We start from the raw sequence: 26863 nt of genomic DNA on the forward strand, positions 1-26863 counted from the left end.
TCAGCCAGAATATGTGGGTTGCCATTAATCTAGAAACTAGAATGCATCATCTGCCAATTTTGAAATAACTGGGGTCTAATGTTAGATATAAACTTTGATGAAGACATTATTCGTACAAAAACTGTAGATTTGTATGAGAATAGTCTGCTAATTGCAGTTTTATGCATGTACATAACATCATTTACCATACGTTTGAACTGCACAAGAAAAGCACATTTCAATTCCCTAACATTCGGAAGAAAAAACGTGTATTGGAAACCATTGTTCTAAACTTTAATATATGTTATACATACTTAATCTTATATTCCATTGAATTAATGATTCTGCCACATAAATACCAAACACTGGAGTCTAAAAACCGTAAGGTACACTGTTAAAGGTATAACTTACGAAAGTACTAAACTAATTACACTAACTCTACTGCAGTAGTATTATACTAACTATGAAATATAACTAGCCATGAGCATTTCTGTATATTATCAAGATTATTTTAACACTTTTCAAAAGGAAACTGAATTGTCCAAATGAAATACTTAACTCATGAATAACTTTGTTGTTTTCCTGAAACTTACAGTATCTCTGTGTAATATTTTATTACAGTAATGCTCAGAAAACGTGTAATTTAATTTAATGTTTCTAGACAATGCTCATTGTAAAACATTAAGTTAAGTATCCATACCTAATGTAGCCTTAAGATTACCCATGTACAGCTAACCCATATAACAAACTGTTCTACATATCTTAGGACAAACCAGTTACCGCAACTTCTGGCAATAACTACTATTAGCCCATAAACATAACATTGATATGTATAATTGATACTGTACACGTTCAGATAAATACTCAACTTAGAATAACTACATGCCCTTAAATTAACTAAATACCCACAGCCATAGCTGTAGATATTAACAAAAAAACAACTGCATCCAAAGACAGCAATCACCAATCCAGTCAAGAGACTGTAGTATTGGACCAGTCTGTATCTCAGGACACAGCAATCACCTAAAAAGACTGTAGCATTGGAATGATCTGTGTCATATGCAAAGCCCTTAGTCTCTTCAGGATAATCAATATCAACCTAGAGTTCCACTCCTTCTGTAAAGCCTGGAATCTCTACGAAAGGTGTAACAATTGACTTGCAAGAACTCTTCTATTGCATCTTGGTTGTCAATATCTGTAAAGCCCTGTGTCTCTACTAGAGGTGTAGCAACTCTGGCATGAACTAATAGATTACCGATGTTTCTAAATTGTCAACGCATCAAGGTATAGTCCAGCACTTGTTCTCTATAGGTAAGCCCGAGATGCATTTGTTTTGTGAATATGCCATAAAACACAAAGCATGTTTGCGAGGCCACGTGTGAATGTCTGAGGATGTAAAATGTGACCTGTACCATCTGGGCAATAGATATTCTGAGACATAGGGAGATACATCTGACATGGATGTTGTCCCAGCAACATGTGGCACTGGCATGGCTTCACTATGATGCTCAACCCCCTCAATAGTCTTAATGCAAAGCTTAGTTACTGGATGCATAGCCATTACGACTATTTCCCCAGCTGACTCTGACATTTTCTCATTGGGATCATCAGCGCTATCACTATGCCCTGCACCAGTAACTGGAAGTGCAGTCAACAGGACCATTGTCTCATTCAGCTGTGATACTGGCGGAACCTTACTATCTCTATCCACCCCCTCAATAATATCAGTGCAATGCTTAGTTAATGGAGATATAGCTGATATAGCCATTTCCCCAACAGACTCTAGCATTTTCTCACAGGGGTCCTCAGCGCCATCACTAGGTCCAGCACCAGTTTTCACATTGTTTTTAAATAAGGCACATCCTTTTGAATTTAACTGAAGAGGTGCTGAGATGCATAATTTTTCTGTTGTGCCTACCCATGATTTAGACTGTTGCATGTGAACAGCTTGATCCATTGGGTTTTTTTTTTAGGGATTTCTTTCATTGGATGCACTGGATTTAATCCAGCCTGTACATCTGGTACCTGTGCATCCAACCGCGATTCAATTTTATCCATCCACTTTTTCTAGATTAGCGAGTCTGTTGTCTAGATTAGCGAATCTGATGCGGAATCTTTGTTCCATCATGCCTACCATGATTAATAATTTTTGTCCAATTGTGATTCCTCTGAAAAATGTTCAGGTGGTATGTTTTTTGTTTGAGGCATTTATGGTGTTGATGTCATTCATATGGGCACAGACATTTTGGAATTAACTTTGTAAATGTTGTCTAAAACAATCAAAACAGCTTGTATTTGGAAACAAATGTACTGTTACGAAACAGCTTTATCTGCTAACCAAATTACTGTTATAAATTCTCAAAGACAACATATTTTGATGAGCATCTCCTATTTATTGTTTAAACTTTGTAAATATTATCTAAAACAATCAACAAAGCTTATATTAAGAAACAGACATACTGTTATGAAACAGCTTTATCTATTAACAAAATTACTGTTACAGATTATCAAAGACAATATTAGTATGGAGATACTTTTCAGGTAAAATATTAACCTGGAAATTGTATCTAAAATATATTGATGTTTTGCATATTCAAAATTATCATCTTGCAGACAATCAGATTATTTCCTATGTTTTAATTGTTTTAGTTGGGAGAAAAATAGTATTTTACTGCTTGGGTGATAAAATACTTTCCCAAACTTTTATTCTTCAAACTGAAAAGATTACGTTTTGACTGACAGCTATTTAATGACCGAGTACTAACTCGGTATTGGTACACACTGAATGAATGAATCTAATAAACTATTAATCTGAAGATATACTATTGATCTTGTGGATAAATAACTTATAGCTTAGTATTTCTACTGTACTTCCTCCCCTTCTTATAAAATGATTTTCAAAAGCAGAAAGCAACGTACTGCTAATTGTAAACAACACATTATTTAGTGGACACTGCGGATTAATACTAATGTGCAGACCGTATCTAAAAAATGGGTTGCAAAAATGATCTAATATAGGGTACAGCTAAATCTGCACATAATAAAATATATCCACAAGTAACTATTGCACAAGACAGACGTTAACTAATTATGTCCAAAACGGCAGGCCGTAAATCCACTGCAACGTCTGTAAAGTGAACTTACATGTAAAGCTACATGAAAATAACTATACTAAATAAAGTCTACAGTAGAAACAGTTGTCAATTTGTAACTAATTAGTTCTATAACCTATAGAACCTACTTCCTCACCACTCCAAAAATGATTTGTTGAAGAAGGACATATCCCATGTAAATATTGTCTATAACAATCAAAACAGCTTGTATCAAACAGATGTTCTGTAATGAAACAGCTTTATCCGTTTACAAAATTACTGTTATAGACTATTAAAGACAATATTCATTTGATTGATTGAATATCGTTTAACGTCCCTCTCTAGAATATTTCACTCATATGGAGACGTGACCACTGCCGATGAAGGGCTGCAAAATTTAGGCCTATGCTCGGCACTTATGGCCATTGAGCGAGGAGAGATCTTTATCGTGCCACACCTGCTGTGACACGGGAACTCGGTTTTTGCGGTCTCATCCGAAGAACGCCCCATTTAGTCGCCTCTTACGATAAGCAAGGGGGTATTGAGGACCTATTCTAACCCGGATCCCCACGGGAACAATATTCATTTGAATATCTTTTATTTGTTCTTTAAACTTTAAATAACAAATTATGCCAAATAGAAGACAGATTACGTATGGCATACAAAAAGAAAAAGCACAGCGTTAAAATGTTTTGCAAGCAAAAAATAATAGTAAACTGCTACCAAAAAGTTCTTTTGCAAAGCAAAATGCCCACAATAAATTACGGTAACAAGTCGCGATTAAAGTTCGAATAAAGCTCGCAGCGCCATTGTTGACATTCCTGCTGTGCTAAAATGTCAAGTAATTACGAAGCGAAGGTATATTGATAGATATAATCACTAGACATCGCTATCTAAACAAGCAGGAGACCACGCCTAGACATACAAAGCACGGGTAGGAAGGTAAGACTCGGAGTTAGTAGTTACATGTTCATATACAAGCGCCATTGTTGACGTATTTGCTGTGTTGGAATATCATGCAATTACAAAGCGAGGGTATTTGAACATGTAACTACTATTTAGTAAATAGTAGCATGACATTTAATGCAAAGCATACAGACAGACAGACATATGACATGGGTTCAACATAGGCATGTTTGACACAGGTAATACATAGGAAAATACATTACATCTTAATAGTTATATGGTTTGACTTCGAGTGAGTGTCTTGGTGTGGTAAATCCGCTTGTGCGTAAAGTCGTGGTTTACATGCATTACGCTTACGGACACCTAACTCGACTACGTAATCTACACCCAGAAACGACAAACGCGCACAGGTAAACAAAGGGTCACCGATTCCACACGGGTAAACGCGTTATCGGTTATTCGGTTGTTATTGGACACTCGGTTGAAAGTGGTTTCTGACTGGTAAGTTTCATTGCTTAAAATCATTGTGATTGACGTTCTTTTAGGGCATGACAACCGGTTTGCGTTGAACCGTAAATATTAAAATTCAAGAACAAATGCGCGGATGTATTCTATAGTGTTGATGTAGAAGAATAGGAAATTTACAATAGTAGAATTCACCAATTTTGTTAGGCATATTGGTCACAATTTTTATTGCAATTAAATGCAACCCGATATTTTCAGCACTTTATCAACCATTACGTACTGTCAGCAATATAAGATATGGTCAGTGTCGTTGAAACAAGTTTTGCCAATCTACAACCAATAGTTTTGATTTTAATTCGTTATCGGAAATCCGGTTGATTGTTTTGATTGTTATCGTAAACTCCAGATTTGGTTATCGGTAATTTGGTTGGATAGTAAGAATCACACGAATAACTCAGCATTGATCATTTAATGAGTTGTATATTAAATGAAATAAGGTATAAAGACTTCTCTTCTAATAAAAAGTACAATCAATTACCTTTTTTTTTTTTACTTTAATAAAGAAGTTCTATGATCTCTTCATCGGACTTTGCTTATTTTCTATGTATATTACATGAAAGTTAGATTAAAAATAACTATCAGATACAAAAATACGTGGAGTTTTGCATCTTTTTATCTTATAACAGAGACATATAATACTCTGCAGGAGCGTGACTACCTATACGCAAGTACGCAACTGCGTACACATTATTTGAGAGAGAGAAGAAAGATATATTTTACCTTAGATATGTGTGCCTAAAATAACTGCATTATATAATCCTGGTTTATGATTTAATCTGCATCATAATGTTCATTCAGTCAATTTCAAATCATTAACAATGTTGAATATCATTTTAATGTACAGCATACAGTGTATGTACATGTAGTAGACAGATTAGGATATTCTTCGTTCTTGGCTCACTGATTTTGATAACGGATACTTCCGTTTACCTAGGCACATGATCCCACCTCTGGTATATCTAGGTGTCCGTGTTTGCCCAACTCTCTGTTTTGTATTGCTTATATTGAGATTGATCACTGTTCGTTATTTCACCTTTCATCAATAACGTTATACCATGCTGTCGAAATCAACGGGGAAAATCATATAACGAATTTAAAATCAGTCCACGTACACACGATGAGTTGGCATAATAAAACACTTTAGAAAATAATTTCTGAATTCTTTTGGGTTTTGAAATTGAAAATAAACCCTGTTTCTATGCACAAAAAATAGGTGATTTCATTGGTAAAACTCAGGAGCTTCCCACTGGACCTCCACAAGGGTTCTTCAGACCCCCTTCTATGCATAATATTTGGATTCAATGAGGTCTTAGATTTTTTAAAAAAATGTTTTCAAAAATTCACATTGTTGGGTAAAAAAGTTTTTTATTCGATCATTTTATAATTTGACATCAGTCCAAGTATAAAATGCTCCATATCTTACATCTACTATCATACTATTTTGTCTGACAGTTAATCACACATATACAAATTGCCCGTGTGGATCCTGGTTAGAATAGGCCCTAAGTATCCCCTGCTTGTCGTAAGAGGCGAATAATGGGGGCGGTACTTTGGACGAGACTGCTTAAACGAAGTTCCCTTGTCACCGCAGGTATGGCATTATAAAAATCCCTCCCTGCTCAAAGACTGTAAGCGCCTAGCATAGGCTTAATTTTGCAGCCCTTCAACTGCAATGGTTACGTCTCCATGTAAGTGAAACATTCTCGAGAGGGACGTTAAACAATATATTATCAATCAAATTGTCACCAGAAAAACTCTTAATTTCCATTAGATCCATCAACTCAGTACCCAGCAGATGAGGATGACGCAACGCAAATGCTATAATTATAAGTCTCTATTACTTCGTTCCGGACACTTAACAACACGAGTTTCACAAATTTTCTAGCACTAAAACACCAATTTAGTGTCTAGTTAATGCCGTATAAGGTATTTTGGACCACGATGGAAACCTTACTTCGGATAACATAAATACTGAAAAACCGAAGTTTCCGATGACATCTACCGTATTGCTGATAACATGTTTTTATCCCACCCGATGTTTTTAATAAACTTTACTGTTCGCTTACTGTAAGTTTATTTCGATCTATCATTTTCTGAAGGATTATCTAAGCCTAAACATGCAAATCCATATCCCCTCTTGAATAAATACAATATTATTCTTTACTGCTCTAGTATCACATTTGTGATAGTTTTCTTTTTTCAGAATACATCACGAAATTTCTATTTTCTTTGCTGTTAATCTCTTAAATGAGATTTGTTTGAAGTGCGCTTTTAGCAGTTGAAAGGATGACCATATACCTATTTAGTATTACAATTACTGTAGCACAGAATGTGTCTTTATCAATAAAAACCACGTATGAACTTAACCTATGTTTCCCAAACATACAACATCATTGAACCGAATGTCCGATAACAACCGAATAGCCGATAGCTACCGAATGTCCAATAACAACCGAATGTCCTATACATTGTAACAACCGAATAGCCGATAACGCGTTTACCCGTGTGATTCTGCTCAGTCACGAGTACGCGTTCAATATTATCAAACATATCGGCTGTTATGCAAGACTACATGTATGACCCAGCGTACCGTCATCTCCTTAAAGCGAAAGAAATTGCTCAAAAAGAAAATGTCATTCCAGAACTACAAACGGAAATCAACAGAAGTATTGAACTGTTTCAGGTGAGTTGTTGCTTAAATATAAATCCTGTGACAAAGAATTAATGTTATCTGTTCCGAGGTACTCCATAAGTACTTCATAACACAAAGCGTAACGGTTATTTAAAATGCCTAAAGTAAGCAGATTTCAGTGACCTATTCAAAATTGTAAGGTCGGCTGTTGATGCAGTGAACAGACGAGGTCCTGCCTCATAATTACATGATAGTCGTATGTTGCACATCTTAAATAGAGAATACTATAAATGAATGGTGTTTCTCATTGACAGATGGAATGAAATGTTTGTGAAACAAATAATTACACCGGATAAAAAACAATCTAATTTTGAATTTACAAGATGATGCGATTATCACTAAAACTATAGGCATCGGTCATTCTAGGCCGATACAATAATAATTAAACATTTTATGCCTCCTCCTTACTTTACAACAAAAACTCTATGTATGTTAAAAAGAAATTTATTGATCAAATAAATCTTGATCAACAATTCAAACATGTAATTGGAACAAATAGAAAAAATAACTACCAAAAAATATTCCTAGGACTACATGCAACTATCCAATACACATGTGAATAAAGCAAATACAAAAGAAATAACAAAATTGCACTCGAGCAATTCAAAACATAAATATACAAAAGCTTACTTTCTCTTTAGACAATGGACATACTAAAATTTACAATTACCCTGAATTTTTCCAGAAAAACTGACAGACCGAAGTAAAATTTACACATATAAAATACATATCTATTACTGGCATTCCATGTAAGTCAAGAAAACAAATAATAATCAAGGTAACATGTATATGGGACTAACAAATAAGAAGTTATATTGTTAATATTTAACAACAATCCAATAATGGGCAAAGGTGGGGTCCATTACCCACAAGTTGAAAAGATCATGCCAATCATGGTCTTTGAAACGACCCCACCAAAGCCACTGCCAACACATCATCCATTAACAAGTTAGAAGAAACATAAAAACTATCCATAACCTTATCTGGTAATAAAGTCCACCGTCACGGCACATGATACGCCCGTCACATATTGTTAACAGTATAGATTGTACCCATTAAAACATTTTTTTATATATCAACTTAATTAAATGTCACAGTGACCTTAAAGTAGGATGCGACACACCTTCTACCTAAGATGCATTAGTTGACCAATTTTGGTGATTCTAGGTCTAATAGTTTTCAAGTTATGAGCCGGACAGGTTTTTGCCATATATGGCCATATCTTCTTAATGAAAAGTCACAGTGACCTGGTTTTAATGTGCGACACACCTTCTACCCAAGATGTATCTACAGACAAAGTTTGATGATTCTAGGCCTTGTAGTATTTAAGTTACGGGTCGGACACGAAAAAGCTAACAGACGGACGGACAGACGGATATCTTCTTAATGAAAAGTCACAGTGACCTGGTTTTAATGTGCGACACACTTTCTACCCAAGATGTATCTACAGACAAAGTTTGATGATTCTAGGCCTTGTAGTATTTAAGTTACAGGTCGGACACGAAAAAGCTAACAGACGGACGGACAGACAGACAGACGGACGGACATGAACGCCATACCATAATACGTCCCGTCTTAAGACGGGCGTATAAAAAGCACATTGTACCAAAGATCTTGGCTATTGATATAATATAAAATGTACATGTATTTTAAACTAATCTTAAGAAAAATAATGTTACCGGCCCCAGCAGATAACATGTGAACCTTTGATATGTACATACAATTTAATTTCAATAATATTACCAGCTCAAGCAGGTTAACTCTTAAAAGATCATAACTCAAAACATAATTCAACAGTATGATGATATACATATAATGAACTTCAACTGCATTACCGGCCCCAGCAGGTAACACGTAAAAGAATGTTAATCCGTACATGAAAACTGCACTAGTTACTGGTCCAAGCAAGTAACATGGTTAAATAGAAGTGTCATATTGTACCAATGCATATACCGGCCCCATCAGGTATACACAATCCTAGGCCAAACAAGGGTTCTGACAAAATTTACTATTACTTATTGCTAGGTATGTTATTTGATCGGATATATTTCTGAAATGCATTTGAATGCCAGCGTCCCACTGATCTAATTTGCGCATCTGTGCAACCATTCTGTGCAGCCACCGTAGCAGCACCTATCCTAAAACTGTGACCTTTGTAACGTGTACTATCCAAGCCACAGCAGAGCAAACATTTTTGTAGGGTCTTATTAAATACACTCCTTGTCAGCTGTAAACCCCCATCAAAAAGATTGATAAAGCGTCTGAGGAATGCACGACCTGGCAGAATGACTGAGCAAGCGAAGTTCAACGTACCTATCAACGATTGGATTTCCTTAATCGTACACCTATCCTTACCGGTACTCATAAATGAATGAAGTAACTGTGTGCATTTCTCAATCTTATCCAAAGGTAACCTAGTTTCTCTGAGCCTAACGTCAAGTTCAATTCCAACAAACTTAATAACCTGCGTAGGAAGCACAGTCTTATCTGCTGCAAGTGGAATGCCAATATTCCCACAAACATCAAGAAACTCGTTGAATTTCTGGAGACATGAAAATTTAGATCTTTCAATAAACAGAAAATCATCTAATATGTGAACCACAGCATTCATTCCTAACTTATTTCTTGCAATCCATTCTATTGCTGAGCTAAATTCTTCAAAAATCTTACAACTAGTTCTGCAACCCATTGGTAAACATCTATCATAGTAGTATTTACCCTCCCACATAAAACCTAATAGCTCATAGTCCTTTGGAGATACTGGAAGGATTTTAAATGCAGACCGAATATCTGTCTTACAAATGGGGACGAAAAAGCTGGTACCTTGTATTCTGGCTATGAATGATTGGACCCCCCAACTTTTTCATAAGGGCACGACTATATAACACTTGATCGACATGCCTCCAAGACATTGTCAAGACCCCTTGTCTGGCCTTCCTAAATGTTACATCATAATGAAACCAGTCCCCCCCCCCCCATCTTTTTGAATAGATCTAATCAAGTGCATGTACACTGCTAACGACTCTGGAAGATCTCAATCACCTGGGCTGCCCTGTCTTAAAACTGAACTAAAGATATTAAAAGCATCAGTCCATTCCTCAATAGTGACAAATTTCTTCTTCTTGTTAGAAGATAGCCCAACTTTTCCTTTGTCTTTCACTGACAAATGAAAGTCAACAAACGCCAGCTCTGTGGGAGGATCTAAATTATCACTCATTTGCACAAACTCATTTGATAGAATCTTCTCTTTGTCGTAACATAAGTGTGAAGGGGTCTCCCCAAAGGTTTAATTATATTCGGATTGATTACCCTGTGTATTTGGTAGCTGTCTTTCCAAATCCCAAACTGCTGATGCAGGTATCTGTTCACCTTGCAGCATTGTACCACTGGTATTTCTTTCAACTCGTTGCTGCTTGTCTTCATCTGGACCTCCTGCTTGCTCCACTTGTGGATTCTGTGTAGGAAGAACTCCGACCTTCTCTAATTCTGCCATAATATTACTTGTAATGTTTTTAGTTAAGGATTGAATTATATCACTATTTGTAGTGTCACTTGCACTTAGAATGTTTGTAGCATTGCCATTTTGTGCAGTCCTTCTCCGCTTAGCTGGAGGCTCAGTGCCAGCGGACTTCTTCTTTGGGCCCATGGTTAAGATCTACAATAACAAAATGTTCATTAAGCACATGCTAAAATAATATTAGCATGCTACTATACATGCATATATCTGCATGCCATTAATTAGGGTACAGGTAATTTAACCTGCTAATTTTTATATAACTACATATTTTCAGACATAAATTCTTGTTCAGAAGTGAACCTGACATCTATTTGACTGTATACAGTGCTACAACCTCTTACAAGGCTTAAATCTGAAAGTACCAGTATACACATACTGTATACAACATGATAAATTCATACCATGCCAAATAATCTGTAACTGTACAAGCCCAAGACTCCTGAATCTTGCTAAACAAATCATAAACCCTTTAATAGGCATCAAACAATATCAAATATGCAACAATACATGCCCAGGACTCCTGAACCATGCTAAACAAATCATAAACCTTTAATAGGTATCAAATAATATCACATATGTAACTGCCCAGCATAGACAAACTGTTTATTCAGCACGTCACTGACCAAGTTACCAGTGTATAGACAAGGCATAATCTTAAATAGGTAAATGTTATTATCATTTTTGATAATAATGTTCAACTTTTGATTGTAGATGCAAATGTGACACTTGTATAGTAGTAGTTTTACTGTAGAAAAACAAAGAAACTGTGTCAAAGTACACTAGTTATTCTCAATGTATCAGCTCACATAGAACCGAGTTAAGTAAACCCAGCAATCCAGAATGTATTCAAATGCCACACAACATATATTGTATATATGCATAAATGTACTAGTGAACCAACATCAATCTGAATATTCAAACACTATACAACCTATATTGTATATATGCAAAAATATATATTGCACCAACATCAATCTGATTATTGACCCATTCACAAGAGCAATACAAATATCAAATATTAAAGAATACCGTATAGCATGAAGAACGGCTAATCTAAGGCTCCTATAAAACTTCTTTGTCCCTATCACAGAGAGGTGAACACCGTCCCCACTTAAAATAGCCAAGGGACTTTGCATCAGCCGCAAATGACGCCAAAATGTGAGGTTTGGATGGTCTTCCAACATGTCCTTTAACATTTGATTCACAATGCCTCGCTTAAACTCGTATAATTCAACACTAACCTGTCTTGGTTTAGTGCGAATAAAAAGTTCACAAACCACAATGTTTTTTATGAAGCAAAATTGTTCAGTCAAAGATTGAACCCAGTCTACTAGTCTGCATGCAAAGACTTCTGGTCTGACTGCTTTAATGGACATATCATTCCCACCTAGCTGAATCACGATAATGTCCGGTCTGTATGCCCGTAGCTTCTCAAATAACAAAGAGTCAACTTCCAGTGTATCTAACTTTCCACCGCTAATTCCATAGAAATACACTGTACATAAAGATGAATCTAATCCCAAATTATTGATACATCCTTCAGTTTGCCCCAATGATCGTTCGGGACGACGTATGAAACTGTGGCCAACCACTAAAACTTTCGCCATGTTTGTAAACAAAGACAGAGTTCAGTATGTCGGTCCACAGGAGTTTGAAATTTTATCAATAAAGTCAATAAAATTCACTTGATTGACCAAGCCATGAGCTGTGCGTTAGCATAGCGAACAGGAATGAAACGCCGTTTTGTAGAAATCTCGAGTTTCGCTTTGAACCGCCGCGCAATGAATATAACTCGTAAGTATTTATCACTAACAACATTTGCCTACTTAAATTTGCCACCTAGCCCCTCACTAATGCTGTCAGTATCCACTTTATTCGGTTCCGTGTAAACATTGACTTTACCGAGGACCCATTGTAATACGTCACATTCACTCCGGGCCTGACATTTTTGTAATCCAATGATTTCCCGCACATGCAACTTTCTACACAATTATCGCCCTTTGTTTTTAAACTCTGAACATAGTTTCTGGCCTCAAAATATAATAATTGATATGGCTAAGAATTTTATATGTTGTGATTTATTTCATTTGATTAAAAAATGTGGAAGGATTAATAGCATTTTATTTTATTTTTTAACTTTAAATTATAAGGATTACTAAAATGTCAGGCCCGGAGTGAATGTGACGTATTACAATGGGTCCTCGGAAAAGTCAATGTTTACACGGAACCGAATAAAGTGGATACTGACAGAATTAGAGAGGGGTTAGGAGGCAAATTTAAGTAGGCAAATGTTGTTAGTGATAAATACTTACGAGTTATATTCATTGCGCGGCGGTTCAAAGCGAAACTCGAGATTTCTACAAAACGGCGTTTCATTCCTGTTCGCTATGCTAACACATAGCTCATGGCTTGGTCAATCAAGTGAATTTTATTGACTTTATTGATAAAATTTCAAACTCCTGTGGGCGGTCACACTCGGCTGTGCGTGAAACAAAACAAATCTCAGTTTTATGTCATTTTTTACCTGTAGAAGTCCTGTTCCGCTCACATAGCGTAGAACTGCAAACCTCAAACGATGCAGCAACTCTTAAACCGTAATAAATCGGCTTTAACAAAACTTTTGCAATAAAAATATTCTCTGTGATCTTAGACTTCTATCAGGATTATCTTTCACAAAAGGGACGCTATCTTTTAGCCAATCAAAATGAAGTATCGCTAAGGGGTAACATACGGGGTTCTGTATTGGTAAATAATTGAGGTTTGCCATGGGTAAACAATGATATGGTACGTACAGTTGTCAGCATAAAATCATTTATTACATAAATTGCATATACTGCATGTACCTTGCAATGACCTACTAAAATCCGAACCGAACTTTTCAAAACTATCAGTCAATGAAAGAACTCTTTGAAGTATTGACCATTTTGATACATTTTAGTCTATCTACACAAGATCTACTTTCAGAATACACGTATCAACACTTCGCGAAAGTTACGTCCCTTGTCCGCCATCTCCCGGATAAAAATAGTATTTCCCTACGTTGGCCTTTGTAATTTTCCTATCTGTAGCTTGGACATCTGTTATTTTTCCATCAATTGCAGTCAACTACAATATGCTCCAGATTGGGGCAACCCATTAACTTGTATGAAAACTTGGTAATTGGCTAAAATTCAAAATAATAACATCTTACATTTGGTAAGGTAAAGAAAGGAAACTTGGTTTTTCACCGATTGACCTTTGACTGACCCCGCAAAGGGACGTAACTCGCGGCGAAGTGTTGATAGGTGTATAGGATTTGATGTTTTGATACCTTTTTACGTTTATAAAGTTGTATTTAAGATGGCCCACTACACCCAGAAATAGTTTCTCAAATCAGTACGAATTGATTTAATTATAAAAGATATGATGATATACAATAAGTATATATGCCAAAAAGGCAAAAAATATGCAAATTTCGATAAAAACGTGATTTTCAAAAACAAAATTATTTCAACACATATAAACAAAAGACTCTGAGAGATTTGAACTCGAGATCTGCGGTTCACCAGCCCAATGCTTTAACCACTGAGCTACGATGATAGCCAAACAAAATGATCGATACAAATAATTTCACAAAACATTTAAATCGCCATCTTGTGACGTGGTGTCAGAGTATAAGCTTTAGTGTAGTGAACTACCTTAAGACCATTGTTGGGGCATTTAACAAGAGAAATACAGTATACCAATTACGAGCCGCCACCACGACGACCTAAAAATTAAACTGTAAAATTTACACTTTAATCATAAGTAAGAATCATTGCCCTTCAAATTTTGAAAGCATAAATCATAGTAAATATTTTTTTTACATTAATTTACTAAACCAATTATGTCATTTTATTTTACACTGATTGAAAAACATTCAAAGATCATTTCTACTGGGCATGAAGTTTTAACGAAAAACTTTGCAAACTTCGTTCCACTCAAACGAACATGAATTATTTACAACCAGATCAACACACGTAAAGTGAAAGAAGCGCTTGTGCGCTCGCGCTTGAATTTTTGTGAAGTGCTGTTAGCAGATAGGAAAATAATAAGTTAGTAATGGTGATGGGTAACTACAAGTTACAACCCACCTAAGTTGAAAACTCTGGAAGGGACAGGAGGATTCATCTTCGTCCAGGGTATGAGTACAACTAACAGCTGATTGTTACGTTTTTCTATATATAGATCTGATTCCCGAACATAATTAAACTACATTCCTTCCCATTCTAATTAACTTCCATCATAGATGACATAAATCAGAACATCCGACTTAATGTCACCAAAATAATTAACATATACAATACATAACATTATAAACAGCATTTAAAATCTATATTTACATTTTGAAAGTATTTTATTATTATTTATTTACTTTTTTAACTGGTTAAAACGGTTTTGGATAATGTGGATTAGTTACATGCAGTTCTGTTAATTTAGTCCTGAAAATAGTCAGACAAGTATTTATGTTTTTGTATTTTCTTTGACCTCTCAATCTAAAGTCCTGTTGCTCTTTTACGGCGGAAGAATCTGAATCATCACTGTCTTGATGATGCATCAGAATATCCGATGCATCACCCAAAGCAGTGAGAAGATAGGGAATGTCTACGATAATTCCATTAGATTCCGGTGTAACCGATGAAGAGACACGAATAGTGTTTTGCATAGTCCAGCATATTTAACCTGATTAAATATTCTATTTCGGATCCTTTTTACCCAACCAGGATGCTCCAGATCTTTATAGAGCTTGATACGGTCATGACAAACCCTATATATTTCAACATTTTCTGTTTTGATCTTGGTAATGGGTATTGTTACTTGATCTAATGTTAGGGTCATGTTTCTCATATTGACAATACCATGGTGCATTTTCATAAAATCAAGACCAAGAAATAAAGAGTCTGCTATCTCTCCAACAACCACATCCCATCTTTGTACTATTTGCCCAATTCTTAATATGAAATTTTCTGCAATCCTCCCTTTGATGGTGTTATGTTTTCCAGCACCTTTCCATATGATTTCCTTTTGAAATATTGGCTTGGGCTTAAGAGTTTCCAAAAATTCAAAAGCCATAACTGTAACTTGTGCATACAGATGAAGGCAATTATTAGGCAGTGGAGTAAAAGATATCTAACACCAATAGGAAGGATAACTGTACTTAAAGCTTTGGTGCTACCTCTTTTAAATCATATTCTGATGTCTATTCCTAATCCGTCTGATGCTTTTTGTAAAGAATTAGAAAAACTCTTTTACTCCTTTGTATGGGATGGTCCTAGCCACCGCATTAAGAAAGATATCATTACAAAAACATATGAAAATGGTGGTTTACGAATGATTAATATAAAAGCCTTTATTGCATCTTTAAAATTTTTTTGGATGAGACAATTAATCTTTACAGATAAAGGCTTTGAACTCTTCATTCCCAAGCTTGATTTGACAAAATTAACTACATGTGGAATAGATTATATACATAAGATTAAAAAAAACACTCAAAAATGTCTTTTGGATAGATGTCGTTAATGCTTGGATAGACTTAGTTCAGAAAGACAGCCTTCTTATAGAAAAGGCAAAAGGTGACGTACCACTTTTTTAAAATCCAAACATTATGATAGGTAAAAAAAAACATATTTCAATAAAAATCTGTTTGAGTATAACATACAATATGTAAATGATATCATACATGAAGATGGTACTTTTTATACATACGAAAAATTTTCATCCATTTATCCTTGTGTATATATTAATTTTTTTAAAAAGAATTTATGGGTATAGTACAAGCAGTAAAAGCATGGATGAAAACAAAAAATAATGAAGGGGCTACATTTAAGGTACAAAATCCCTTGATTTTACCTAATATCGATAAATTGTCATGTTGTAAGAAATCAAAACATATTTATGATATATTGAACTATAACGATACTGAACCAATCTGTAAAACAAAATGGAACACTCTATTTGGACTTGAAGAAAGTGAATGGAGAACAATTTATAAGTTACCATTTAAGTTAACAAAAAATTAAATTTCAATGGTTCCAATATAGACTTATTAATAGAATTTTGGCTACAAACACTTTCCTGCATAAAATTAAGAGGAAGGATACAAAAAGCTGTACATTTTGTAAATTGGAAGAAGAAACATTGGAACACCTCTTCTGGGAATGTGTAAATGTTCAATCTTTTTTTTTTTAGATACTTTGGAAACGTACGTTGAAGAAAATACAAATCTACAGTTAACAGTGCGACATTTAACTCTGGACACGACAAAAGTCCGGAGTTTCGCCAACCCTTTTATTAAGGATACAAATAAACCCTTTACAAAAAAAGATGGGATTTTATGTCCACAAGACATGCACCAACATTTACACTTGTAACTATTGTAGTTTTTAAGATATTTCACCTGAAATAAAAAAAATCCCACTTGGGGGATTTTCACTCCCACCAAAAATCCCATGGGAGAAAAAATATAATTTCTCCCATAGGATTTTAACTCCCATATTTAAATTTAAAATGGGATACAATGTCCCATAGGAGGAAATGTCCCATAATGAACATGAAATGGCAGTGAATATCCTATTTGAGCATGAATGGGAATAAATATCTCAAATAAAACACACGATGGGGACTTTTATCCCATGAATATAGTAATAAAACAGAAAATTGTATCTTAAAGAGTGTTGTTTGTCATGATTCTTAAGAATGTACTTGCAAGCTAAGGAATGGTATTAACTTTATATCTAGTAATTAAACTCATAAACTATGTAGACCTATACTTGTGTTAATGGATAAATGTCTAAACAACATGAGAAATTAAATTATATTAGAGCTCTGCATTACTAAACTCTTTCCCATGCAATTTTAATTGAATACATATAACCCTATCACAAAAATATCAGTATAAAATTGAACGGTATTAAATTATGCAGTTAGAACACTAACTTATTTACATACAGCTGTTCACATTCACTATTTACAACCCTTTACAGGTCGTCAGGTGTGAATATTCACAGGAACCGGTATTTTTGTCTGTAATAATAATAGTAGGCCCTATGGTACCATCCCCAATGAAAAAAATAACCCAAAAGGAATGGCACCATTTCTTACTCAAAACTTCGCTTCAAAATAATTCGAAAATTCTGCTTTTATCGTCACCCATCCCAATTGTCATTCTGATTCAGTAATCCCAGTGCTTTTATTAGGGGGGGGGGTATATACCCCTACTCTTATCATTATGTACAGGCTAAATCACCGGTTCCTCTGATATGTTGTGGAATTTTGGAATAGCCTAGCTTACAGTTTCAATTTGTTTACAATATATTAAAATTAGTGTTAAGTGCTTACGGTGAAATCTGCTACTGCTAGATGATGCTAAGTTGTTTCGTGAACCGAATCAGACATCTCCAACAAGATTCTCGAAGATTTAACAACACAAGAATCATTTTACAAAATGCATGCTTCGGTCCACCATTCTCCCTCTGACAATCACATTCATTCTGAAGTCAAAGTACTTTCTCCTATACCTTAAGCGTCAAAAAGACTTTGACAGGTAAATACGAATAAACGATTAACAGATATCTCGACCCTAAGAAAGTTCAGTCCTGGATGTTCTAGTCCAAAAAGAAGTATGGCCCAATCTTATGCATTAATTTATTAAATTTCCGGTTGAGCAACACCCAAATCCTCTAGAGACATTGTTCACAGTTATATGACATTACCTAAATGTGTGACACAATATTAATTCACCCCTGCTCAAAGGGGCGTAAGCACCGAGCATAGACCTAAATTTTGCAGTCCTTCACTGGCAATGGTGACGTCTCCATACAAGTGAAAAATTATCAAGCAGGACGTTTACGTTGTTTTTTTTGAAAATTTTGTTTTCATTTTTTTAAATGTTAAACATGAAAAGTATAACTGAATCTGTGTTCACAGCCAAAATTTTAACCTTCTGGATGCAGGAATAAAAGCAATATTTTAGCCTTCATTCTGTGTTATGTAAACAAAGACTGGGGTCTTTTTATGTTTACATTTAAGGTGGCTCACTACACCGGGAAATAGTTTCTCAAATCAGCACAAATTGATTTAATATTTTAAAAAAGATCTGATGATATACAATAAGTATGTATGCCAAAACAGCAAAAAATGCAAATTTGGATAAAAACATGATTTTCAAAAATATTAGTATTTCAACACATGAACAAAAGACTGGCAGATTTGAGCTCAAGATCTAGTTCACCAGCCCAATGCTCTCTCTCTCTCTCTCTCTCTCTCTCTCTCTCTCTCTCTCTCTCTCTTGCCCAATGCTTTATTAATTAACCACTGAGCTACGGTGTTATAGACGAATAAATCGATCGATACAAATACTTTCCCAAAACATTTAAATCGCCATCTTGTAACGTAGTGTCATAAAGCTTTAGTGTAGTGAGTACCTTAACAAACCAGTGAAATGTTTAATTTTGTAATTGAATTTTGGCATCTTTACTTTCATGCACATGCAATTTTACAAAGATTATTCAAAAAAAAAAACCAACACTTAAAATACTTGTTTTTGATCCACTGTAGATTTTAGGAAAATATTAGATTCCTGGGTCAGAGAAATCTAGACATCATTAAATAATAATGAAGTATTGTATAAAAAAAAAAAAAAAAAAAAATAAAGACTCTCCAATATGTTTGCAAATAGGAGAAATGGTCACAAGCTATTTTACACCCGCATCCCTCTTGGATCGATCCACTATAACTTTTAGGATAACAATAAATCCTCTCCCAACAATGTGCACATCTGCAAATGGCAATGAAGCATTGTACAAAGTTTCATGTACAAAGTTTCAAGTTTATCAGATAATCCATACAGGAGGAGAATCATTTTAATGCACAAGACTTTGTGACAGACAGACTTACAGATATGGACAGAAAGTACAAAAACCATATAATTATATGAAATGATTTTGCATGTAAAAAGTACATGTAGTGCACAATTATGATTTAAATGTAATTATCATTTTTATTAGGAATTTAGATGTCTCCTCTTTTTGCAAACAATATACACACATATATATATGAAGATGACATATATAGTGAGCATATAAAACACTCCTACCAAAAATGTAAACAAATATGTGCAATGCGAGTTTGAAAAATATGTAATATGTCTTAAAAAGTGATTGACTAGATATCAGGAAGCAAGCAAGCTCACTCCATGTTACTGTGCTACAACTAACTGAAAATTACTACATTATCCAAAATCCACCCAAAAAGAACCAAAACCTACCAACACTAAATACCAATATATATCCATGTGAGGTCAATGTTACTGTGCTACAACTAACTGAAATTCACTACATTATCCAAAATCCACCCAAAACCTACCAACACTAAATACCAATATATATCCATGTGAGGTCAAGGTTTCAGGAGTGAAACAATGTGGTTTTTTAACTTCAAATCATTATGTTTTACTTTTGTAGGATATTCATAATGTTGAAATTGATTTAAAGCAATCAATTTTCAATTGGAGATACAAGGTACATGTATGCACATAAATGTACCACCCTGAATCTCATATCATACCTTATTATAGCTAGCAAAATTATGAAATGAAATTTAATGTCACCACAGAATTTATAATTTCCGTTTCTTTCTCTCAAGTCACATGGAGACCTCCTTTTTTAGAGTCTTATTTTCTTTTACTTGAATGTTCTAAATTGAAATCTAAGGAATAATAATTTTGGAAGAAAATTCTACATGAAAATATTTTCTACTTTGAGAAACAAAATGACAAACATAACTGTTGTAAATGTAAGTCAGAAATAGAAAAATAATTCAATTTAATGCACTTACATATGTAATTGAAAGAAAATTCCTTTGAGTACATGATTTTAGAATGAAAATAAGATTGATTAATATTCAAAAAAGTATTTCAATTTCTTCAAAACTTCGATCTTCAGATGATTTTCCATCCATTGACACCCCAAATGTATGATCACACACATTTAGCAGGAACATATGTTCCTCAAATCTCCTTCACGTAACACTTGACTACTTTTGAAATGCAAAATCTTTTTAAATCGCTTAGAAATTAACAAAGATGAGTGTACAGATTCATACCCTAGCTGTTGATGATTGCTAAAACTGATCACTAATCAAAACTCTGAAACAAATCTTTATGGATATTTTTGTATTTCACACACACACACACATACACGTACATGCATACACACATAAAAAATATCAACAAGACACTGACCTTACCAGTCACCTGAGTTATTTAGTTAAAAGTACATGTATTACTAACCTCAATATGAATGAAATCTATATAATACAGTAACTTTTCTTGCTCTAGACATGCATTTATATGCTAAATTCTAATATTCAGTAGAAGTATAATATAAGGTGTAATTCGTTCCCCCAAAAGCGTCTATACTGATGAAACATTTTACAATTATAAACTTGATATACACTTTTAACACTATTTGGATCTGACCTTGAATCAGAACCCTGGAGTTGCAAGCGTCACAATTTTTGTACATCTCTTTCTGTTTTTCTTGACAATGCATCCATCATTTATAATATTCTAGTGTCAACAAAATTAAAGAAGGATTCTTTTAAATCATAAAGACATGTAATTACTATGACCATTTTGGTTCCATCTATTTTAAAGCTAGTATCAACATCTTTAGATTCTAAAAAAAAAACCAAAAAACCAACCAACTTTTAGCTATTGATCTTAATCATAGTGTTTTATTTTGATAATTTAATTTACAGATACATGTATAAGTTGTCATAATGTCATTTAATTCTATTTTATTGTTGCATTCCTCTTCTTGCCCTTGTAAAGCGCCTTAAAGTAAAGCAATAAACTGTTTTATATAAAGCTGCATGTATATAAATTTTATTATTATTATCACTGAAGTCATGAAATTTACAATTACCTGTTCCTTCTTTACCTAAAAGCATCAATAGCATTAAGGAAGATGTTATCTAAATTTAAATGTTTTACACATAAACACTATATATCAAGTTTGGTTCCTCCTGGAGTCAGAATTTCTACCCTATGAATCATGATATTTACAATCTTGGATGTTTTGTTTACTGTCACAACAGAAGCTGACCACTAGCAATAGGTCACATGAGAGAATCAATTGACCTAAAAATCTATTACTTAACATGATTGAAATGTTTTAATCTTTATATCCATGATAAGATATTCTTTATATATTTTATATTGAATTCAATTTGGTACTTTGACCTCTTTATTTTCAAAATAATTGGAATTATGTCTATATATACACATGTGAGAGTTGGCTTCCATGTGTCCAATGAAGAAATTATGAATAATGGAATGACAAATTAATGATTGTCTAATGCTTACAGGGGTGGATCCAGGAATTTTTGAGAGAGGGGAATTTTACCATTAATTTTGGTTATCAAGGGAGGGCAGTCCACCCTCAAAATGTGTTATTTTTACTTTATTTTAGCAAAATTTCCTGAACCAGCACCCCCCCCCCCCTCTGGATCCACCACTGGGTTATCATTTACTCCTTCATTCTTGATTACACACCTAAGGACACTAAATTGTAATTTCACATATTTTTTTAATTTGACAATATTTCATTATCACACAACAGCAAAATTATGAAAGCATATACATGTACGTACAATAATAGCAAATTGATTGTTCTGACATATCATTTGATATACATATATATTCATAAAAAATTCGATCTATCATGCATATTATAGATTATCAGTCTTCAAGTTTTTTATTGTGTTTTTTTGTTTTGTTCAAAGTAATTTCACATTTTGAATCTTGCTTATTTTGTTTAATTGATATCAAATGACATGCATGCATGCAGAAGCTATGTGAAAAATGTCAGATCTTGTGTAGCAATTTGTAAACCCAATGATTACAAAGCCTATTAGTATTCTATATCTGTTATCTATTACAAAAAGAAACTTTTTGCTGGGTTTTCTTAATTTAAACAAATATATTCAAAACACACTTTTTTTGTGGTTAAAGTACTACATATATACAATGAGGTGTACAGAAAAGACATTAAGTATAGTAGTAGCGATATCTCATTTGAAAAAGAACTATGAAACCTTGAAATACATTTCTATAAAAATGGTGAAAAAACAAAATTTGACACAACCTGGAATGGATGGAACCTTTTATTCAATTGAACAGCCTCTTGATATATTTATTCTCTCTCTCTCTCTCTCTCTCTCTCTCTCTCTCTCATAATTTTTTTTCCCCTGAGATTTACATGAAAGCTTCCTGACATAATGCAGATTCAAGTTTGTTCAAATCATGGGCTCCGGGGGTCGGATGGGGCCACAATAGGGGATCAAAGTTTTACATACAAATATATAGGAAAAATCTTTTAAAATCTTCTCAAGAACCACTGAGCCAGAAAAGCTGATTTTTACATGAAAACTTTCTGACATAGTGCAGATTCAAGTTTGTTCAAGTCATGGCCCCCGAGGGTAGGATGGGGCCACAAGGGGGGATCAAAGTTTTACATACAAATATATAGGGAAAAACTTTAAAAATCTTACCACTAAGCCAGAAAAGCTGAGATTTACATGAAAGCTTCCTGACATAATGCAGATTCAAGTCTGTTCAAATCATGGGCTTCTGGGGTTGGATGGGGCCACAATAGGGTATCAAAGTTTTACATACAAATATATAGGAAAAATCTTCTTCTCAAGAACCACTGAGTCAGAAAAGCTGATTTTTACATGAAAACTTTCTGACATAGTGCAGATTCAAGTTTGTTCAAATCATGGCCCCCGGGGGTAGGATGGGGCCACAAGGGGCATCAAAGTTTTACATACAAATGTATAGTTAAAATCTTTTTCTCAATAACCACTGAGTCAGAAAAGCTGATATTTACAAGAAAATTTTCTGACATAGTGCAGATTCAAGTTTGTTCAAATCATGGCCCCCGGGGGGTAGGATGGGGCCACGAGTGGGGGGGGGGGGGTCAAAGTTTTACATACAAATATAGGAAAAAGCTTTAAAAATCTTCTTCTCAAGAACCATTGGGCCAAAGAAGTTGACATTTACATGAAAGCTTTCAAGTTTGCAAAGGGTAGTTTGGGCCATAATAGGGACTAAGGTTTTACATGCAAATATATATGGTAAGTCTTCAGATATGGGCCAAGGTGACTCAGGTGAGCGATGTGGCCCATGGGCTTCTTGTTTATTTAGGTTTCAAGTTTTGTAATCACTGTTATATGAATCGGGGTAAATGACAAGTATCTCTCTGAGTTTTGTCATACTTTAAACCACATAATTCTACACGATATTTATCTCCATATATTTGGATAAAGTCAAATGCCTTTCCATGTTGCTCAAGAATTATATCAATTTTAGGTTCTGACTTGTTTAGATCATCGGACTTAGTGTACGTTTTTCTACAGGTTGGATAAAACATCCCTACTTTAGCAAACAAATCAATATACTGAACTTTACTTATAGTTGTCCCTTGGGTATCTGGGTTAGAAAGGATAGGTCCTCGGTACCTTTTGCTTTTCGTAAGAGGCGAATAATGGGGCAAGAAAACCATTGTCCCGTGGGAATCCAGATTAGAATAGGTCCTCAGTACCCCTTTGCTTATTGTAATAGGTGACTAAATGGGGGCGGTCCTTTGGATAAGATCGCAAAAACCGAGGTCTCGTTTCACAGCAGGTGTGGCATGATAAATATCTCTTCCTGCTCAATGACCGTAAGCGCCGAGCATATAGGCTTAAATCTTGCAGCCCTTCATCGGTAATGGTGACGCTTCCATATGAGTGAAAAATCCTCGAGCATTACGTTAAACAATATACAATCAACCAACTCATTTATTGTGTTATAGTCACTTTTTTTGTATGCAGAGTTTTTTAAATGGCTTCTACTGTTTTTGTCACACACTTAACAAGTTTGTGTTTTTTCCTTGTACTGGAGTTTCTTTATTACAGAACAGACATTTATGGGCGGGGAAAGTGTCAATAGTGAACACAGGTTGAGTGAACGTCTCTTAGTCTTACAGTTCACTTGACTCAGCGCAACTTCGTCAATGCTCAAGTTTTACCCCTAGTAACTAATTAATATTTGTAAATTATCATAACACCAGCGATAGAAACCATGCAAGGCACCATTTTAAGCTAGTAAACAATTTATGCCTTTATTATTGCTGGGACTCTGTCTTATGTGACGTCTTTATAAGTAAGCTGAAAATTGAAAAGGTGTTCAATATTACATATGACAATATATTTATCTATTTTACAATTGTATATTAATACAATTCATTAATTTGAATTATTCATAAATTAGTTTATTGTTTGTAATATGTCATATTCTCAATAGTCGAGCCATTATTTATCAGGGTTTCCCCCATTTTTGCATTGTATACTCAAAAGTAATCCATGCGCTTTCTTTTTATTGATTATATACATTTATGGGCTTACATACATTAGATATATCGTATGAGACTTTGAAATGTGGACAACGATTTTTTATGTTGAAAGTTATATTTACTAACTCAAGATTGCATATATATCATATAAAGATAAGGTCTGTGGAGTATAGTATCTAGGAATGAACAGTTTTTCATACTGTTTATTTAGTATTGAACATGTTAATAGGTAGTCTACATGTTATTTTGGAAATGTAGTATACACTGCATAATTTCGTAAGACATGAATTTGTAGACATTTAAAAATATGTATCCTTAATACACTGTCTTCTATTTTTTATACTTATTTCTCACAAATGTCCTCTATGGGAAGTCCCTATCCCGTTGTTTGTGTTTACAATGTGTCGTCTTTAATGCGGTATGGAACACCGTAACAGCCATGTTGAATTTCCCAAAATTTGATAAATTCAAATGGCCATATCTTGAAAACATCCCAACATAAATTTATGAAACAACCTTCATTTACCTTTATTTTATACACACTTTCAAAAAATCATAGTGTAGAAAAATCCCTAGAGGGGGGTGGGTGGGTGGGTGGGTGATGTGTTACTGGCCCATGGTCTATATTAAGTATTTAAAATGAAAACAGATACACCATGCTTGATTTTAAATTCTACCATGGTCTGGCGGATTAGAGCTTAGATTAACTTTTCTGGAAGATAAGACTGATAGCTAATACTAAGAAATACTAATCTTTGGTTTTATTTTAAATAAATGCGAGATGAAAAAACACTATTATTTTATGGCTTAGGTACCTAACTATGTTTATGTAGCAGGATGGATTACATTATTAAAGCCTTTGAGTGGTGCACTCCCATATTACAAAAGTTTGATACCCAATGGAAAGGTGGAGCAGTCAGCTGTTTTCCTAAACTCCCCCCCCCTCTCTCTCTATAAAACACATCCTCGGCTAGTGTATATATATATATATATATATATATATATATATATACACTATATTTAAACAAAAATCAAACGTTAGATTCGACCAACCTAGAAAAATACCCTAAGTTTTATTTCCATTTCTTTAACAGGAAACATGAATTATTTCTATTATTGAAGAGCAAGCTTCGTGGCCTTCTTAATCATTTTCCGTCAAAAGTGATCATATAAATATGTAAGATTGTGCAAAAACTACAACTCCATAAATTTCTGTATTGTATTGTTTATTACCAAGAACGATACAGTCAACAGATTTAACGTATATACATAAAGTAATTTGTATAACAATATGTTTAACATATAAAGCATGATACAATAAAGAAGGCTATGTGGAATAATTACATTGTACGATTATTACAATTTCATATTGTAATAAAGCGTCAATACATGTTATATAAGCTGTAGTGTGATAAATGATGTATGAAAGGCCAAGATAGCGAACAGTGATCATAACTCCTATAAGCTATACAAAATATAGAGTTGGGCAAACACGGACCCCTGGATATACCCGAGGTGGAATCAGGTGCCTAGGAGGAGTAAGCATCCCCTTCGATTAGTCACACCCGCCATGAGCCCTATATAATGATCAGGTAAACGGAGCTATCCGCAGTCAAAATCAGTGCGCGAAGAATGGTCTAACAATCGGTATGAAACACGTCAGACAGCATTTGACCCGATGATAGGTTGTATTGGCAAATTAGATCGTTATAAAGACCATAGAATTTGCGAAATGCTG

General features: G+C 34.4%; 1 protein-coding gene across 2 annotated transcripts in view; it reads left to right on the forward strand.

Moving 5' to 3' along the window:
• The first annotated feature begins 7013 nt into the window (after nucleotides 1-7013).
• Nucleotides 7014-26863, forward strand: part of LOC125650166 (O-methyltransferase MdmC-like) — a 57167-nt gene continuing 37317 nt past the window's right edge. Inside the window, exon 1 of one of the 2 annotated variants that reach the window (XM_048878193.2) lies at nucleotides 7014-7185. In XM_048878193.2, the coding sequence (XP_048734150.2) occupies nucleotides 7063-7185 (123 nt within the window). In that variant the 5' untranslated portion in view covers nucleotides 7014-7062. The remainder of the gene's footprint in view (nucleotides 7186-26863) is intronic. The other variant, XM_048878194.2, reaches the window with a different exon arrangement.

The sequence above is a fragment of the Ostrea edulis genome, chromosome 5, assembly GCF_947568905.1.
Source record: "Ostrea edulis chromosome 5, xbOstEdul1.1, whole genome shotgun sequence".
Classification (NCBI taxonomy): Eukaryota; Metazoa; Mollusca; class Bivalvia; order Ostreida; family Ostreidae; genus Ostrea; species Ostrea edulis.